This window comes from Chiloscyllium punctatum, chromosome 37, assembly GCF_047496795.1.
Source record: "Chiloscyllium punctatum isolate Juve2018m chromosome 37, sChiPun1.3, whole genome shotgun sequence".
Classification (NCBI taxonomy): domain Eukaryota; kingdom Metazoa; phylum Chordata; class Chondrichthyes; order Orectolobiformes; family Hemiscylliidae; genus Chiloscyllium; species Chiloscyllium punctatum.
Window position 1 is genome coordinate 11,364,825 of NC_092775.1, and position 21,232 is coordinate 11,386,056.

The 21,232-nt window shown below is 38.7% G+C and overlaps 1 protein-coding gene across 7 annotated transcripts in view; it reads right to left on the bottom strand.

Annotated features, from left to right (window-relative positions):
- Positions 1-264: 264 nt before the first annotated feature.
- LOC140462861 (casein kinase II subunit alpha) overlaps positions 265-21,232 on the bottom strand; it is an 85,645-nt gene continuing 64,677 nt past the window's right edge. For all 7 annotated transcript variants that reach the window (XM_072556261.1, XM_072556260.1, XM_072556259.1 and 4 more), the window contains 7 exons: positions 12,575-12,658; positions 10,720-10,830; positions 4,667-4,768; positions 3,104-3,204; positions 2,876-3,024; positions 2,490-2,579; positions 265-2,344 (listed from right to left, as the gene is read on the bottom strand). In XM_072556261.1, coding sequence (XP_072412362.1) covers positions 2,229-2,344; positions 2,490-2,579; positions 2,876-3,024; positions 3,104-3,204; positions 4,667-4,768; positions 10,720-10,830; positions 12,575-12,658 — 753 coding nt within the window. In that variant the 3' untranslated portion in view covers positions 265-2,228. The remainder of the gene's footprint in view (positions 2,345-2,489; positions 2,580-2,875; positions 3,025-3,103; positions 3,205-4,666; positions 4,769-10,719; positions 10,831-12,574; positions 12,659-21,232) is intronic.

The window sequence follows — 21,232 nt, forward strand, 5'->3', positions numbered from 1 at the left end:
TCTTTGTAATCTTAGATAACTCAAAGTGGGAACTCATTAGAATTTATAACCTGCTTCAGAATAAATTAAGTCAAAGATATAAAAAAAATCAGTATCTGGCCCAAATATCCAAAATGGCCGTTACAGCAATTTTAACAGCAATTTCAGACTACAAATCTAACAAATACTGAACCACAATACTATTTTCCATTGGGTCACTTTTTTTTGGCAAAGCAATGATTAACATAAAAGGGAATTCCCCAAAATAAGCCAGGAAGATATCAATGCTATTGCTTTTACTTTATTTTTCTTTGAAATTTAAATAAGACAACTCAATGATGATCTCTTCATTTGGAACAGGAAAGAGATGAGGCAAAGGCAGGCAACCATCATGGGCACAGGGTTTGGCATAAGATTGAGTCACTTTCTGTTTGTCCACAAGTGCAGTTGTTTACTCACAATGCAGTATACACACTGACCCCGAGGGGTAAGGGATATAAAAGAGCCACACAAAATAAACATTACTAGGCATTTCTTGTATGCCTATGTGTCAATGTGCACGAGTGACACCTACTACTGTATCCTATTTGCATCAAGTTTCCACTTCCAAAGAAAGTAGCTCCCACATAAATAGTTTAATGGGTGGAGAATTATGGACTTTCACCTCTTTCAACACAAAAAAAACTTGTCCTTTTCTTGATTAACAATCATTTGGAACTTTTTCAGGTCTCATATTCACACTGATCTTTTCAAGAGTTCAATCTTGGGCTACATCTGGCTAGAGTGGGGCTGAAACAAAAATATTACTCTACACCCAGTCATGCAAGTGGATATAGAGGAGTATTGCCACTCCAAACTTTGCTAGCATTGCAATATACTGCCATTAAACAAACATCTGGAGGTTTCAGCACCCAACTGATCACTTTCAAGCCTGGGACATGTCAGAGATGCAGAACTGATCCAAATAACCTGCTTCTGTTCAAAGTGGAATTGCAGGTGTATGAATCTGCACACTGACCCAAGTCTGACCTACCACAGGTCTGAGAAGGCAGATGAACACAGCATAATGATAAAAAATGCAGAGCGGAAAGAACAAAGAATGCACCTAACTGGATGATAAATGTGTAACCAGAGGCTGTTTAATAAAATGTAGTCAAGCATAGTCCTTACTCAACTGCCTTCTCACTAATCAACAGCAGCAATTTTGTTTCCAAACACTTTTCTTAAAAAAAAATCCCCTACCCATAGTCAACCAAAATTCCTTGGAGCCACATTTCCTAATTCATCACCCCTCCCCACCCCAAATCCTGCTTAATTGCTTTAAATAAAAGGCAACTGAAACACAATAGACAATGAGAACTAAGTACATAAATTGGTTGATACACAGTATGAATTGTAATGATACTTTTTTTCCAACATTGTTAAAATGATTAAAAACCTTCAGTCCAAAAGTTTGAAAATGAATTCACTATGGTTGGGTCTCTGATAATAATTGAATTATCATGTGTGGTGTGCTCAGGAGGAAAGGAAAAAAAAAATCACAACTTGCTTGGATTTTCCAAGCAAAGAATGTATTTATGGTTGGAGCAATAGATTAGCTTTTAAACATACTCTTAATTAGCAACAGTTTCAACAGAGTACCTTCAAAAGCACTCAACAAATCTAATGCCGTGCTTCCAATATTTCATATCCCTAATAGATTTCATTTCAGATGCAATATTCCATTTAGCACTATTTGGTTTTTAGATAATAAAAATGCAACTCACACTTACTCCCTTTACTCTAATTGTCTGGGAATAAGACTTTAATGAAAAAATCATTTGAATGTTCCAAAGAAAATTATTTCCGAACCACTAAATTATTACAGCAGACAATTCTCGCAATGTGACATCATCTGCAAAAACTCCACTCAAAACCCAAGGGAAAAACGTGGTAACACTGAACAAGTGCATGAGAACAGTGTATAGGCAACAATTTCTGACAAAGAGGCATTACATATGGCCTAGTTAGGACTAAGAGAGATATACTGTCTCTAAGTCTGGTGACATACAAAACACAAAAAAATTCTCAAGTAAAAATCAGACTTCCTTTTTCCCGTTTTCAAAATGATTGAACTCAGGAGAATCCATAAGCAACTGCTCAGATGTGACATGACCAGCTGGTTCCCCATGTTTCCAAGGAGGAGTGAGGTGGAGGGGAGAAGGGTGACCAGGCGGTTGCCAGGGTTACGAGTAGTCAGGAGGGTGACGTCAAGGCTGAGCCCCTGCAGTGGCTGGAACTGGCGTCCCAAGGGTATTGGTAGCAGAGATGACTGGTGAGCCAGCAAGAGGTCCCAGTGGCGATGAGGTTGGCATTGCAGAGATCCCTGCATGAAGACATTAAATAACATGAGTTTTCAAAAGTAGCAAATGCATTTTTAACAGACTTTAATCGAGTAGGCTTCAACTGAGAAATCTGTCTGAGTTATTATACAGAATTATTATTGAATACCAAGTTTGCTATATACTGACCTGACATCATACTGGCTGAGCTGATTGGAGTGCTACCAGTTGGCATGTTAGTACAGGAGCCCATTCGGGACTGGTCTTTCACAATTGGATCTAAAGGACAGAACAGAATTAAATCTACAGTGGAAGCATTCAGAATCTTTCTCAACTTATTTTTTCTCAAGTGGTGAGGACATATCTAATACAGAACTTCACCCTCAATCTAGAATAATCAACAAAACAAAATAGCTCTTAATATTGTCCTTATAACTGGTTGAAGTATGTAATGTAGTAACCAGACCAACATCCCTTCAGCATTCCCACATGCACCCCGCTGGAAGGGTTGTTCTGAACTCCAGCGGGAAGAATCACAACATTAAGTCCTAATAAGTAGCATGAGGTTTACTTACAAAAATAAGGATGTTCCATAGCTTCTCGTGCCGTTAGACGTGTTTGATGATCATATCGTAGAAGCTTGTCCAAGAAATCCAGTGCTTCTGAGCTAACCAAGTGTTGATTTTCACTATGGACAAAACGTTCCCATCTTTTCCGGGAATGTCTGAAACAAGATAAGAATCTTCTATGTAGACAATATACAAAATCACCTATTTCAACACTAAAAAATGCTGGCTACTGACCTGCCCAGAATGTCATTAAACCGAGGGTCCAGCTCAATATTGTACTTGTCAATGTAGTCATACAGATCTTCTGTGCCTAGCACTTTGGCTATTCGGACCAACTTCAAAGATAGAGAAAAAACAAAGTTAAACTCACTTTGGGAAGAGATTAAACAACAGTCACACTACAAATGAAATTTAAAGAGCTCCAAAATGCATTTGACTTTGATTTTGCTTAAATGATAAAACAATGTGGGTAGAGAAAACTTGCTTGAGTTGTACTGAGTTTGATTACATGGTAGTATTGAATTAAGTGCTGTACTTAGAAGTGAAAAAATTTATTCAGATTCATGACCAAGTTTCATATATTCCTTCCAAGTCAGCATCCTCCAATTCCGATGAACATACTTTTAAAGCAGACATTTATCATGTCTTTAGGAAGACAGGAAACACAATGATATTTTGGTCAAACGTTTGGTTACCTGTCATAATAACTCATGTAACTCCGTGTCAATGTTTGACTAAAAAACTATCCTGTGAAGCTCCTTACAAAGATTTACTACAATAAAAGCGCTATGTAAATGGAAGTTGCTGTATAACTTCAGAAGAGTGTTTCTTACTGTATCTTCTTGTATATGACTTCTTGCACTTTATAATTTGGAGTTTAAATTGGACAGTTGGGTAAATGTGTGTGTTGTTCTGTAGATTGCCTTGAAGACTGTGACAAATTTCTATAGATCATACTCATTTACAACACTTTACACACAACTCAAAATTAATTTTAAAAATCAAATAATTTAACAATCAGATGTGCAGAGGGCAATCTGCAGGTTATTTTCAACTTGATAAGCTAGAACATGTAAAACACCTTACTCGTTCACATCCAGCCAGCGACTTCTTAGAGAAATTATATTTTTAAAAGAGAACCAATATAGTATCTTTTTCTACCAGCAGATGGAGATGTTTTTCCACACTTGACATGATTTGTGAATCCTCCTTTGCAGCACATTATTTCAGCAGTGTTGCAAGTAGGTTGCACCACCCACTGCATTAATCCAGCATTTTAAAAAAAGTTAGAGAGATGTACAGCACGGAAACAGACCCTGCAGTCCAACTCGTCCATGCTAACCAGATATCTTAATCTAATCTAATCCCATTTGCCTGCACTTGGCTCATATCCCTCTTAAACCCTTCCTATGCATCCAGATGCCATGAAAATGTTGTAACTTTACCAGCCTCCACCATTTCCTCTGACAGCTAATTCCATACACACACCATCCTCTGCATGAAAAAGTTGCCCCTTAGGTCCCTTTTAGATCTTTCCCCTCTTATCCCAAACATATGCCCTCTAGTTCTGGACTACCCAACCCCAGGGAAAATATCTTGTCTATTTACTCTATTCATGCCCCTCATCCTTTGCAATCTCACACAGCAGATACTACTTGTGTCAACGGTAGTAAGGTCAAGTGCATTGCCTGAAGGCACACGAGGAGGGTGTCCAGTATTTGTAAAGTCAACTTTAGTAGTGCAGTGAATGCACTTTAAAAACAGGCCTTTATTTATAGCTAAGACGAGCACTCTTACCTGATCGTAATTGTCGTGACCATGGAAAAAGGGCTCTTTTCTGAAGATCATGCTGGCCAGCATACATCCTAAACTCCACATGTCTAGGCTATAATCATACATCTGCAATGAAGCAAAAGCATCTTCAATGAGCTGTAGACTATACTCCAATAAAGGAGTACATTATTCAAAGTACCTTAATGCAGTTAGTGTTTCAAATTTTTCTGAAGATAAAGTCAGAGGGCACATAACGCGCAAGGGGCTCTTTTAGTTAAAAGAAATGGATCCATTAAAGTTAAGTTTCCTGTCCTTTCTCAAAATACCTATTGTTTCTTTGATGCAACGCTTGAATTAAATGTAAGTTCGGGGGCTCCAATTACTGTCAAATAAACCATCTGCGCATAAAAAAATTACAAACAGTACAAAACATCAATCTATACAATTTTACTAATGTATTTTCTACAATTTTCTCTGCTTTCTTGACTTGCTATCATTTGTTGGGATTTAGTTGCAATAGTGGTCATTCATTACAACAGTATTAAGTAGCTGGTTCTAGTCTATAGGCCACACGCATCCACATGGCCTCACTAGGATAATCATCATGGTTCTGAGCAGCAAACATGAACAGCAGTCTTCCTAACTTCAATAGCTCTCAATGCCAGCAAAACCAAGGAACTCATTATTGACTTTTGGCGAGATGGTACTCATGCCCTACACATTAACAGCACAGGGGTGGAACGTCAAGTTCCTGGGAGTGGTCATCCACAACAAGCTTTCTTGGACTCTTCATGTGGATGCACTGGTTACATAGGCCCAATGTTTCTTCTTCCTCAAACAGCTGAGAAATTCTGGCATGATGGCGAATACCTTTGCCAATTTTTATAGGTGCACCACCGAGAGCATTCTGTCTGGATGTATCACTACCATTCAGTACCATTCAAGATCAGAGATGGCTACAGAGAGTGGTGAACTCGGCCCGGACAATCACAAACGCCAACCTCCCATCTATAAAATCCATCTACCAGGCCCGCTATCAAGGAAAGGCCGCCAGCATTCTCAAAAGTCCATCCCATCCTGGCATTGCTTTTCTACAACCTCTACCATCAGGGAGAAGGTACAGAAGCCTGAACACACACCAGCCAGTTTCAAAAAGTTTCTACCATACTGTTGTTAGAATGCTGAATGGACTCTCAAACTCTTAGCATTTGCCTGTACCTGTGTTTTGTTTTTGTTGCTGTTTACCTATTATTTACTTATCTATTCTACTTAACTCTGTGATCTGCCTGTATTGCTCGCAAGACAAAGCTTTTCACTGTGCCTCAGTACACGTGACAATAAATTCAATTCAATAAAGCTAAATGAAGTTAACCACTTCAACTCAGCACTGACCATGATTGAGCACTTTTGACTTTATAGTTTGGTTAGACACAGAATTATGCAATATTAAAAGAATAACTTGCATCTAGGTAGTGCCTTTCACAAACTCAGAATATTCCAACTTGCTTTACAACAAATGGAATACTTCTGAAATGCTCTCACTTCTGCACTGTAGGGAACTACAGCAACCAATCTGCATAAAGCACAATCACAAACAGAAATGAAATAAATGTCTAAACATTTAGTAGCATTAGCAAAGGTGAGGCATAAATTTATTGGACAGACCAGAAGAATAACCCTGAGCTTCTATGCCTGAGGGGTAAAATAGCCCTTTGGTTTAATGTCATATCTGAAAAACAGTACCAAATATGCTGCATTCCATGAAGTAGAGCTCCAGAATATCAACAGAAATTACCACTGAAAGCAAATTAAGCACATATCCTTCTGACTCAGCTCAGCGGTAGTACTCTTACAAAAGGACGACAACTCATCTATATTTTCTTCTAATCCAATTCCATTAATCCTGTACAGTGAGAGCCCTTCTCCCTCTACCAAAGTTTAGACAGGAATCCCAACCATAGGACACCTTTCCAGAATGAAGACTGCATTGAAATGAATACCAAAGAGACTACAAAGAAAGGGAGACATATACTTAACACTAAATTGTTAATGATGAGCATTCAGAAACTGCACCCCAAAAACTGATGGAATGTGAATGGAGAGTGCGCAGTTCTGGGGTCTCCTATAATGCCATTTCCTTTCATAACAGTCATCAGATCAGAGATAACACACAAGGATTTAAGGAAATGATCCAAAGCATTTTTTCTCCACCATCTCATTTCTGAAACTGCAATCTCTATCGGAGGACAGAAATCTTCGTCTGTTACCATATTTTTGTCCATTGCACACTGTTTATGTTGATGCATTGAAATAAAGTATATGTAATATTCAAAGTATCTCAAAATTAAAATCAGCCTTGGAAAAAAAGCAGTTTAAAAAGTATTCTCCCCGCACCCTCTAAGTACTGAAGGACATTCTGCACCCACCTCATACCCCCACACACTATTTATCTTCTGTGGTAGCCTGCCTGCAGATGTTATGAACCAGATGCTTCCTGTTGTGTGTGAAAGCATTACGTAGAAAGTTACCTGCTGTTTTCCTATCTCACCACATGGGTCATTGCCTCAATATAGCAAGGCACTTTGTTTATGGCAACAGGGGATTTATGAAGCAGAAAATCTGCATAGAAGGAGGTGCCTTGCAGTTAAAACACCACATCTCCTCACTCTTCCTGTTCAACATTCTTAGCATCTCAAGATTACAGAAAGATCATATTCAGGAAAGGCAAATTATTATTTACTGTTCTTATTATTCCGAGTATTTCATGTTATATCATGGTAGCCAATGTGTCACTGACATCAGTGATATAGGGGCTTTTGATATCTCCAAATTCACAATGGGTTAAAGTGTTTAGATTTCCTGTAACTATCACAACAGTGAACAGAATTAAATGATGGTTTTCTAGACAACAAAAAGGTGAATAAGCTTTCTTTAAAGGGAACATCCACTCTTAAGGATTTGACTCAGTCAACAGTGATGAATTTTCAGAAGGCCAATAAGGAACCAAATACATATCTTGGGAGGTACAAGCGTGGTGGTGGTTGGGGGTGATAATTCTGATGGATCTGGGGGAGGAGAGAATTAACGTGCACAGAATATATTTCCCTCAAGAACAGCGACAAAGTTTTTCGGAGGTGACAGGATAATTTATAAAGCTGTTAGGAACCATACAAGAGCTTTGTGTTTATAAATAGAAGCCTTAAGTATACAAGCAAGAATTATGCCGAATCTTTATTGTTGGTCATCTCTTTATTTCAGCTGCACACAATTCTGGTTACCACACTTTGGAAGGGAGATCATGACTGTAGGGAGGGTGTAGAAGAAGTCATGAGAATGGTACAGGAATGATGGAATGCAGCAAGGGTTGTTGTCCTTAGTGCAGAAAAGGCCAAGGTGAGACCTTAAGGAGGTTTTCATAATTTGAGATCCGTAACTATCGAAAAACTGAGGACCTGAGAACACACGTTCAAAATATTGGCAAAATAATGTAACAAATTACAATGATATGAAATGTGCTCTCTTGAAAGGGTGCTGCAAACAATAACTAAATTTCAAAGATAACTCAGTTCAGACATAAAAGTGAAAAAATACGAAGCTACAGAAAAAAAAGGGCTAACCCTAACTAATTAACTCTGTCAAAGAAGAGCCACATGCTCTCCTTACATGCGGTTTGATTTCAACTAGGATAGCCAATTTTTATTTTTCACAATTATAGGCAAGTTCAGAACTGACAAATTAATGTCAGCTTCTAGAAAACTCCTACCTTAGATGCTCAGATGTTGCTTTGTCCAGATTAAAGTTATTAAGATATAAAGATATGACAGATTGGCTGTTAACAAGAAATTTTACAGTTGAAGTTGCAGTACAGGAATTCATTTTGATAATGTAAGAACCCGAGCAGATGATCTGCTGTTTTCAGATACTGGGTGGGTGGTTGTGGCAGTGTTGGAGGGGTGGGAGTTTGGACTTCAGCAGAACAAACACAAATGCACTTTGTGGTTAGGCAGCTTGTAAGTCTGACGTAAGATGTACATCCAAAACAACTCACCTTTTCTCTCCAAATGCTTATTCTCCCCACTTAAAATACGGAATAAAGCAAATCTTATCCTGAATCAGTAAAGGGAAAGTCAGCAGAGCACATCTATTTTGGCAAATTCATCATTTCCAAAATTTCTTTCCAAAAAGTGAGCAAATAAACTGTGTTCTTGCCTAAAACAAAGAACTGCAGAGGCGAAAAGATCTGATACAAAAGATAGAAATTAGAGAAACTCAGTAGGTCTGGGAGCGTCTGTGGAAAGAAAGCAGAGCTAATGTTTTGAGTTCAGTGACCCTTCTTCAGAATTGTCTCTGCTTTCTTTCCAATGACAGTGCCAGACCTGCTGAGTTGCAATTTCTATGTGTTCTTGACAGTTTTATCCCCCAAAGTATTCAGCCATTTTTATTTAAATTCTCTGAAAGCCAGAGAAAGCACATGAAAGTGAGAAAGGAAGAGGATGTGCAAGAGAATGAGCAAGAGAGCAAAAGTACAAACAAACAATCTGAAATCTTTTCTAAAACTAGTCTGGTGTTAGAACTGGTTAAATTGGCTATAGTAAAATTCTTAAGCAAAATGAGTTAACTGAAAACAGGTGCTCATTGGATTCTATTAGTCACAGCTGGATTTGAATCCTGCTTTGAGATAATCCAATCTATGACTGCTCTTAAATACTACATGTGCTGTAAAAATTTACAAGCTAAGGTGGACATGATGAATTATAAAATTTCAGATTTTTGGAATCATTAAACTAAGAGTTTTACAAGGATTTTAATACCACAATAATTGTTTAAAAACATCAGAATAGAACTCTTACTTTAACAGTTTACAGTTCAATTCATCCGACATGTACTTTATTTATCCAGTCATTGTTGGATGACCTTTCCTGCAACTGGTGAAATCTCTTGGCACCATGTGATGTATCCAAAAAGCAGAAAACACCATCTATGGTTCTAAGTTTGACCCTTGCTCACACTTAGCAAGATACTGATTGTACAGAACAAGTGAGTTAGCTTATCAAGTGCCTTACGTCAGTATGAACTCAAGGAAAAAATATTAAAACCCATAAGATAACAAGGGATTCAATATATTATATTCCATTACAGCAAAAAAGCACTTGAAGTTAACCAAAAACCCCAAAATACCTCTCAGAATCATAGAGATGTACAGCACAGAAACAGACCCTTCAGTCCAACTCGTCCATGCTGACCAAACATCCTAAATTAATCTAGTCCCATTTGCCAGCATTTGGCACATATCCCTCTAAACCCTTCCTATTCATATACCCATCTAGATGCCTTTTAAATGCTGAATTGTACCAGCCTCCACCACTTCCTCTGGCAGCTCAATCCATATTCAGCCTCTCCCTATAGCTTAAATCCTCCAACCCTGGCAACAGCCTTATAAATCTTTTCTGAAGCCTTTCAAGCTTTACAACAGCCTTCCTATGAGAGGGAGACCAGAATTGCACACAATATTCCAAAAGCAGCCTAACCAATGCCCTGTAGTCGCAACATGACCTCCTAACTCCTATACTCAATACACTGACCAATAAAGGAAAGCATACCAAATGCCTTCCTCACTATCCGATCTGTGACTCCAATTTCAAGGAACCATAAACCCTCATTCCAAGGTCTCTTTGATCAGCAACATTCCCTAGGACCATTACATATATAGTCCTGCCTTGGTTTGCCTTTCCAAAATATAACACCTCACACTTATCTAAACTCCATCTGCCACTCCTCTGCCCATTGGCCCATCTGATCAAGATCCCATTTTACTGTGAGGTAACCTTCTTCATTGTCCGTTACACCTCCAATTTTGGTGTCATCTGCAAACTTACTAACAATAGCTCCTATGTTCACATCCAAATCATTTTTATAAACAACAAAAAACTGTACTTCTCAACTGTATTAAAATGGAAAAAAAATCACTTACCTGAAAGGACATGATTATAAATCTCTGAATATTACAGTCTGGTCAACTGAAATTAATTCATTTACACACAAGAGCTTACAACTGCAAAAGAAAATATTTTTCTCACCTGATAATCTACAAGTAGTTCGGGTCCCTTGAAATACCTGGAGGCCACTCGGACATTGTATTCTTGCCCAGGATGATAGAACTCTGCCAGACCCCAGTCAATCAGTCGCAACTGAACATAGTTAAATACAATTTAGAAACATGTTGCGAATAAGGGTTGAGAAGGCTATTCTTAACTCATGAATTTATTAACAGCAATTAATAAAGGAAGGTTTACAGTAGTTTATTTCCCATCTTAAATAAGAGCAACTCTTGCTGGGATGTGCTCTGCAACCCTAGCAGCTTCCAGTTACCTCATTTAGGTGTCCAGTGCTTCATATGCAATTTTAAGCATGGAACAATCAGAAACCACCACTGCTAATCAACTCTGACCTTACCTTTCCAACAAAGTTCAGTAGATAACAACCAAGAGCATTAGACCATGAATAAGTCATTTGACTTCTTCCAATATAAAATCATTGTCAAGCTGCAACTTCTCTTCATACCTTTAATGTGCTTGATTCAACTAACAATCTTAAGTTTAAAATTAACCAAAATTCTACTTTATTTGATGAAGGGTTTTAAGTTTTACTCAATAGGTCTGCTTGTTCTCTCGTCATAAACTTTCCAAATTATGGAAATAGTTTCTCCCAGTCAACCATAACTGGCCCCTTAATATCTCAAAGACTGGAGTCAAATAAACTTCTAAATTTCAGGGAGTACAGCCAGACTTTGATAATTGCACTTGAGCCCCAAAGGTTAAGCCACAAATAATCATTTGTGTAAATCCATACTGCAACCCTTCCTTCTAAAGTCTTATCTGAATTGAGTTCCCTACCATTGCCCCAGCTTTATTAGTAATTTATTCATAAGAAAACATTCACACATACAGTTTAAAAGATTTACACTTTTAAGATGAAGATGGGGAGAAATGATTTTCTTCAAGGACTGTTAGTCTAAGGAATTCTCTTCCCCAGAAAAGTGGAAGTTGGGTCACTGAATTTATTGAAGGCTGAATTAAGAGAATGAAGGTTGAGACACCAGATCAACCACGATCTCACTGACTAATAGAATAGGCTCTAAGGATCAAATAGCCTTATACCGGTCTTAAATCCCAAATTCCCATAAAGAAAAGATCAAACTGATAATAGGTTACAATGTATATCAATGTATAGAATGACCCACAGTCAGTAATTCTACTCTTCATGCAAACTAATCACAACTTGGGAGTTCCAGTTTGATTAACCAGAATTGAGGTAGCTGCACTAAATCAGTCATTCCAATTCTTAATGTGTAGGATTTCTGCGATAACTTGCTGTATAGCATAAGTATTATTACTACATGTCTGAAGCTATTTTAATGCAGTGATGGTGTTTCAAAACTCAATCTCAAAAGATGTGGAGTGAACTAGTTGTGTTACAATGGCTTTACTTTACATTTCACTGCTGCTTTTAATTTAATGCAACTTCAGTTAAAGGGTTCAATAAGCCTTGAAAAAGAGTTCCACAACAACATCCTTCGATTGCTACAGAACATGCCATTTTCAGCTTTTTTGAAAGTCTTAATAAAAGTGCATTTCAATAACACAACAGGCAACTAACTGAAGGCAGCCAATTCTTCCTTCCCTGCGATTTATCTAGTATCCAAATAGTTTTTTTGGGAAAACAGAATTTGAGTATTGTCAATAACAGATATTTTGTTGCAGGTTTTCCAACTTGCACTCATTATTTTTCAAAGGATTCTTGGACGAGGTAAAAAAGTACACATGTATGAGTAGATATGCCTTGGTACTAACTTTACTCATTGCCGTAATGTATTGCAAAGGAACAATGGCATGTGCACCTTCAAGTACCAAGCAATTGTGTTTGTTTTGTTACCTTTCTATGCTCATGGTCAATCATGACGTTGTGTGGCTTCACATCTCTGTGCATAATTCCCATACTATGGCAATAATCCAGGGCCTACAAACAAGAGGAACATCACCCAACTAGCGTTAGTACACTCGCTCATTAATTAATAAGACCGACAAGTAACATAAATTAACTAGATTTCATTATAAATTGTAAGATATGACAAGACAAGAAACCCACCAAAGGTTCATTTCATTAACAACTACTTGTGTTATTACTACATTAAAAACTTTAACAATCCAAAACAACCACAAATTTGGATGATGCCCACAGAAAGGTTTATTCTGAGTGAAAGTCGAATAAACATCACGTAACCACTGGCGTGACACCCTTGAGCTTCCCAGTTATTCCCGCATGAATTTTATTTTGGCCCTGCAATTGAAACATTTATCCTGTACCAACCCCCATAGTACTGATGCTATAGGCACATTTATTAGCAAAATTGCTCACAGTAAAACCTGCCCAGACTGGAAAGCTAAACATTTCACAATGCTTAGATCAATGTACAAAGGGCAAAGCAAGGCGAGTTTGTGGATTAGTGACACAGTAACTCAACATATGTTAAAATCACAGGGGCCTAACGAGGACCCATTTAGCAGTTGATTCTACCCTTGGTGAAGGCAATACCTTAAATAAAAAGCTTAAATATCACTTGAGAGTAAAAAAAATTGCAACTCACCCTCAATAATGCTGGTGCACTTATTAATAGGTATTTACTGGTCTATAAAATGACCAATAATAAGTTCACTAGCGTTATTAAGGTTATGTTGCAGACCAGCAAATGCTCTTGGCAGTTTAGAAAAAGAATGAGAATCAATGGCTGTGGTAAGAACCAGTTCTAGTGGACAATCATCCTTGTATGTTGCAAAGAAAGACATCAAGCCAGGATTAATTCTTCCTGTGCAGCTAAGGCCTCACTATAAGCTTTATCCTATACAACAAAAGTAGGACAAATCCAACCCAGCCATATACTGCACAGTCTACTCTCAATCATGAGGAAAGTAATGGAAAGGGTAATTGACAGTGCTAACAAGCAGCACTTACATAAAAACAACCTGCTTACTGTTGCTCAGTATGGGTTCCGCCAGGGCCACTCAGCTCCTGACCACATTACAGCCTTGGTTCAAACATGGACAAAAGAGCTGAACTCCAGAGGGGAGGTGAGCGTGACTGCCCTTGACATCAAGGCCGCAGTTGACAGTGTTGCATCAACCTTCCATTGGCTCGAGTCATACCTAGCACAAAGGAAGAAATTTTGGTTGTTGGAGGTCAGTCAACTCAACTCCAGGACATCACTGCAGGAGCTTCTCAGAGTAATGTCCTGGGCCCAACCATCTTCAGCTGCTTCATCAATGATCTTCCCTCCATCATAAGGTCAGAAGTGGGGATGCTCACTGATGACTGCATAATGTTCAGCATCTTTTACGATCCTCAAATACTGAAGCATTCCATGTCCAAATGCAGCAAAACGTCGATAATATTGAAGCTCAGGCTGACAAGTGGCAAGTAATATTCGCATCTCACAGCACCAGACAATGGCCATCTCCAACAACAGAGAAGCTAATCATCCCTTGATATTCAATGGCATTACTATCACTGAATTCCTCCACTATCAATCTGGCGGTTACTGTTGGGCAAAAATTTGAATTGTACTAGCCATAAAAATACTGTGGTGCAATAGTAGATCAGAAGTTTGAAACCCTGCAATGAGAACTCACTGCCTGTCTACCACCTGCAAGGCACCTACCACCTGCAAGGCACAAGTCAGGAATGTAATGGAATATTCCCTAATTAGCTGTACAAATGCAGCTCCAACAAGCAAGAAGCTTGATACCATCCAGGACAAAGCAGCCACTCAATTGCAGCAAATCTACAAACATCCACCAATGATATTCAGCAGCAGTAGCAGCATGCAGTGCAGAAATTCACCAAGGTTCCTAAAACAACACTTTCTAAATGTCAACAACTATCATCTAGAAGGACAAGGGCAGCAAATACAAGGGAACATCACCATCTGCGGGTTCCCATTGAAGGCACCTTCAGCTTGACATAGAAATGTATTGCTGTTCCTTCAGTATAACTGGGCCATAATCTTGAAATTCCCAATCTTATGGATCTGTCTGCATCAAGTAGATTGCTGCAGCTCACCATCACTTAGGAATGGTCAATGAATGCTGGTCCAGCCAGCAATACTTATATCCTTTGAATGAATTTTTAAAAAAAACTCTCCGCATTTGCTGTTCCCACTTTAAAATGAGTTTTAGCTTTCCAAACCAAAACACATCACTAGCCATTTAACTACATAAAGCTGTAGCTATGAATCAGCCATAGAATCACAGAGATCTATACCATAGAAAAGGGCACTTTGGCCCATCATGGCCACACACGTCAAAACAAACTCTAGCTAACTATTCTAAACCCATTACAGGCAATTAGCCCATAGCCTTGAGTGCCTTGGCATTACAAGTGCACATCTAAATACTTCTTAAACATTGAGGGTTTCTGCCTTTAACACCCTTATAGGCTACAAGCTCCAGATACCCACCACATTCTGGGTGAAAAAGTTATTCCTCATTTCTTCTAAACATTCTGCCCCCTTACCTTAAATCTTTGCCACCTGGTCATTGATCCTTCCACCAAGGATTTCTGTCAATCCTATCTACATCCTTCAACTTTATACAACTTTAATCATATCCCTTCTCAATCTCCTCTGCCCTAAGGAAAACAATTCAAATCTATCCAATCTCTTTTCACAACCAGAACCCTCTCATCCAAGAACATCCTGATAAATCTCCTCTGCATCCCCTCCTGTGCTATCACATCCCTCCTATAATGTGAATTTCAGAAGTGCACACAATATTCTAGCAATAGCCTAACTGATGTTTAATACAGTTCCAGCATAGTCTCTCTGTTCTTTAACTCTATGCCTTAGCTAATAAAGGCAAATATACCATACGCCTTCTTAACCACTCTACCTAGCTGTCCTAATACCTTCAGGGACCAGTGGATATGCACACCGAGGTCCCTCTGATTCTCAGTGCTTCCCAGTGTCTTACTATTCACCATGAATTTCCATGCCTTATTTGTTCTGCCTAGTAACCCTAATCACACATTTATCCAGATTGAATTCCATGTGCCATGGGCCAGCCCGACTGTGTTCTTCTGTAATCTAAGGCTGCCCCCCTCACTATTTATCATTAATTTTTGTACCATCTGTGAACTTGCTGATAACCCTCCTGCACTCAAGTCAAAATCATTTCTGTAAAACCACAAACAGCAAGGGCCCCAATACTAACCCTTGTAAGAGCCCACTGGACACAGACTTTCAGTCAGAGAAACACCCGAGAACCATCACCCTCTGTTTCCTGCCACTCAGCAAACTGTGGATCCAATTTGCCAAATGTGTTTAATATAAGTATGGGAGGGTCACCTTTAAGAAAAACATTAAACTGGCTTCCTTCTCAAGTGAATGTAAAAGATCCTGTACCGCTGTAGTGCAGAACAGTAGAGGTGGCCTCCTCAGTATCCTAACCAATGTCATTAAAAATGTGGTCATTATCACATTGCTTCTTGTGGGACCTTGCAGTGTGCAATCTGGCTGATCCATTTCCTAAATTACAATAGTGATTAAATTTCAAAAGGACTTAATTCACTGTAAAGTGCTTTGGGATGTCCTGAGGTCATGAAATGTACTGTAGAAATCAAAGACTTTATTTCTTGTATATACTTTAGGGACATAATAGCTGTCATCTTGTTTGTACTAGTTCACGTAGAAGAACTATTATTCCTCCTGTAAAATGCTTACTTAATCATATTTTATGACTCTTATATTAATAAAACTAAACTACAGTATTCACACATTATCAAAAACATTCCGCATACTTAAAATAGAAAATATTATTCAACTGCAAATTAAAGCAAAATTTCCCAAGAGAAAAGGTGCTCAACCAAAAGGAGGAAAGTTTACTTTTCACTGGCCTCCAGGAGACCAGCACTGACACACAGCATTTAAATGACTAAATCTGAAAACCAAACTTTCTTCTCCTGATAACAGAATCATAGGCCCAATCTTATAATGGCACTAAGCTCCCCCACAGTCCAATTCAAATATGTGCCAATATAGAAGCAGCTTGTAACTATGATAAAAGCAACAGCAAATAGCCAGGCAAACTATCCACCTGGTCTGTTGGTATGACATTTTGCATAAAGTACTAAGCAGAAAGAAAAATCATTAAAGGAAATTGAAGTGCAGCAGGCTTCCTACAGATACTCAAAATAAAATTTAAACAGAAAACACAGCAGTGCACAGGCTGCATAAAGAGGAAATGCAGTCCAGAAGCCTCAATTCAAACTAGATAATTGATAATCTTAAGGCCATAAAATTTAAAAACAGCCATTTGCAGCATTACACATGTAAATTAAGGGAAGCAAAACTGCACCAAAAATCACTGCATGCAAGAGTCATCAATCTCAAAAGTCAAAATGATTTTTTCTAACTCAGTTATACTATACATTTGACATGCACAGCTAATGCAGGTTTCATTTTAAAATCCATATATTACACACAAGATGTTAAGCAAGGTAGATTACAGGCTGAGAAAGGAAGATTGACCCTTATGCTAGGTTTTTAATACACTGACAGGCAACACACCCATAAGTTTTAAATCCTGGATGGATTCTGATGGAGACATAAAAAGGGTGGCTCCTTTCCTCGCCCTTCTTATGGCTGTTTCAAAGTGGACGCTCAAGTCCCAAATCAGGGTTTAAGAGGGGAAAGTTCAGCACAGGCTATATCAACATGACTCGTACAGCTTAGAAGACTGAGGTGTGCTGATCAAGTTCATCCAGGGTGGATTCATTGAAACTATTTCCTCTGATAGGAAATCAAGAACGAGAGGAAAAAACAAAACTAGAGTTGAGCTATTCAGGAACAAAAATGGAAATAGCTTTTTCACATTCAGAATTTGTAGAAATCAGGAATTATCTTCTCTCAACAAGCTATGGATATTTATTAGGAAATCAAAAGATATGGAATTATAGTAAGTAAACTGAAGTGCAGAAGTGAAGTTATTCATGATCTGGATAAAGCTTGAGGAGCTGCATAGCCTTCACACGGTCCTATAGAAAAAGAGCCACTTTGTATCTGTTCCAAGGTCACATTTCTTCCTTTCTGAGATGAGTGGTGTAGGAAAACCCAGCATTTATTACCCATTTCCAATCAATCTAGCCAGCCACCTTTCTGAACCATTACAGTCCTTGGGGTGTAAATACACAACGCAGTTAAGACTCCAACATGTACCTGAGAAGTTCCGGGCTGCGATTAGAAGAGAGGAGTGTATTCGGAAAAGTGCAAACAGAATATCAGGGATGAGTGTGAGCAAAGACAGAAAGGTCAGAAAGTTTCTTTTGACAAAGAATCATAATAAGAAATTCCTGGAAACTGCTCCCACAGCCCACTCTACTCAAGACTGGTTCTTCAGGCCCTTTGACACTGCATTTTGGCCATGATTTCCCAGCTTCACCCACCAACTTTGCAGGATTTCCATCTGCACCAGAGGGATAACAGTTTGACAGTGTTAAGACTGACATAAAACAATAGAATGAATTTATGTTTCAAAGTTTTGTTTTTTTCAATAAGGGAGTGATATGGTTTAGCTTCACTTTAAAGGGTTTTTGCGAATGGTAGCAAGAAGTCTGGATGCCTTTTTTGTTTACATGCATTTCAATGCAGTTTCACAATTTTGAAGTAGAGATAGGGTTAACTAGTACAGTGCATTACAAAAAGGCAATAGAAAAAAATGTGCTGTTGCCTGGTGACAGGAATCTAGTGACAGAAAAACAGAATAATCGACAGAAAATTAGGCAGGTTTATATGCCACAGATGAGATGGCTGGAAACTGAACTTGCTGTTGCTCTGAAATTAAAGTAATAGTAATTTTAATCCACATTTTTAAAATAAAAGGTGCTTTTTTAAAACCAGGTGGAAGGAAAAGGCATCTTGTAACTGCACAGAAATTCCCCAAAAGGAAACCAGTTGCTGCTGTATTGGTCGGAGTCCAAATGAACAGCCTTAGTGTGGAGATAGTAGTAAACCTGCACTGAGGTTTTGGTAAGGATCTTGATGAGGGGGAAAAAATGATAACATGAGCTTCAATTCTTTTTCAATGTCTACAATGACAATTGTCTACCCTTTGAGTCTCCTAATACAGTTAGGATTTTTCTTGTTTTAAAGAAACATAGGGCCCCTCAAGTCAGGATTTCTCTGGGATCAAAGCACCTGAGATACCACAGAAGACAGCGATCTGAAAAACATTTCAAAAGGGCAAAATTTCATATGGAAAAGTCAGAAAGATAGAATATTTCATCTCTGGTGTACAACTGTCAATGGTAAAAAAAAACTCTGGATAGTTTAAAACCAAAATCAACAGTCGACTTACAAATTATAAACAAAGAATGAATGCAAATATCAAATGCATGAACAACCACCTAAGGAATGTTTGGGAATAACAAATATATTTCCTAGGTGGAGGAAAACAAACTTTAAGCATGGGTAAGAGGGATTTTACATGACATATCAGTGTGGATATTGAAATAAGTTGGATTCACCCAGTGTTTAAAATGGATCTATCATGTAGTTGCGTATTGATAGTTACCAACCTCACCCGCTCCTAGTTTCCCCCCGCAATCCTCCTAAACGTTAAACAAGTCAAGTGGTGCGTGAATGTATTAAATATTTAGGGGGTAGGTTTGCGCGCTGAGCTGTAGGCTTGATATCCAGACATTTCACTACCTGGCTAGGTAACTTCATCAGTGGCAACCTCCAAGTGACGTGAAGCTGTTGTCTCCTGCTTTCTATTTATATCTTTCTCCTGGATGGGGTTCCTGGGGTTTGTGGTGATGTCATTTCCTGTTCGTTTTCTGAAGGGTTGATAGATGGTATCTAGATCTGTGTGTTTGTTTATGGCGTTGTGGTTGGAGTGCCAGGCCTCTAGGAATTCTCTGGCATGTCTTTGCTTAGCCTGTCCCAGGATAGATGTGTTGTCCCAGTTGAAATAGTGTTTTTTTTCATCTTTGTGTAGGGCTACAAGGGAGAGAGGGTCGTGTCTTTTTGTGGCTAGCTGGTGTTCGTGTATCCTGGTGGCTAACTTTCTTCCTGTTTGTCCTACGTAATGTTTGTGGCAGTCCTTGCATGGAATTTTGTAGATGATGTTGGTTTTGTCCATGGGTTGTACTGGGTCTTTTAAGTTTGTTCGCTTTTGTTTGAGAGAGTGTTAGTGGGTTTGTGTGCTACTAGGATTCCGAGGGGTCTTAGTAGCCTAGCTGTCATTTCTGAAACTTCTTTGATGTATGGTAAGGTGGTTAGGGCTTCTGGCTGTGTTTGGTCTGCTTGTCGTGGTTTGTTCTTGAGGAATTTACGGACTGTATTTTTTGAGTATCTGTTCTTCTTGAATACGTTGTATAGGTGCTTTTCCTGTTTTCCGAAGTTCTTCTGTGCTGCAGTGTGGTGGCTCGTTGGAATAGTGTTCTGACAGCCAGAAATGACAGCCAGATTACTAAGACCCCTCAGAATCCTAGTAGCACACAAACCCACCAACACTCTCAAACAAAAACTAACAAACTTAAAAGACCAGTACAACCCATGAACAAAACCAATGTCATCTACAAAATTCCATGCAAGGACTGCCACAAATACTACGTCGGACAAACAGGAAGAAAGTCAGCCACCAGGATACACGAACACCAGCTAGCCACAAAAAGGCATGTCCCTCTCTCCCTTGTAGTCCTATACACAGATGAAAAAAAACACCATTTCGACTGGGATAACACATCTATCCTGGGACAGGCTAAGCAAAGACATGCCAGAGAATTCCTAGAGGCCTGGCACTCCAACCACAACGCCATAAACAAACACACAGATCTAGATACCATCTATCAACCCCTCAGAAAATGAACAGGAAATGACATCACCACAAACCCCAGGAACCCCATCCAGGAGAAAGATATAAATAGAAAGCAGGAGACAACAGCTTCGCTTCACTTGGAGGTCGCCACTGATGATGTTACCTAGCCAGGTAATGAAACGTCTGGATATCAAACCTACAGCTCAGCGAGCAAACCTACACCCTAAACCTCAACCTGAGCTACAAACCTTCACAAACCTTGTAGTAAATATTCTTTATTGAACTTCAACTTTTTCCTAGTTCCCACAGATAGCAATATACAGATTATAAACACTTATATTAATGGCCAAAAGTATGCAAACCATCCAATAGTATAACCATTACACTGTACCTTACAGTTATGGTTAAAATCATAGAGTTTTATCTTTTGATTTTCAGTCAAATTGACAAGTAACATACTGCTCTTTAAGCACAAATATCAATTAGGTTTTATTCCAAGGAACTTTAACTGCTAATTTAATAAGAGGGCTGAAAATACTATTTACTTCCTCGAATGGTTACATTCAGCTTATATGAACAAGCAGAGCCTCACTTTCTCAGAGGCCATCTTGCATGGTTGGAGAGCAGATTTTACTATTTGCTTTATCCCAACATTAAAAAGATTTCAGAAAGGTTATAAAGTGCTCAGGTGGATTATCAGACCAGGCAAGCAATTCTTCAACCA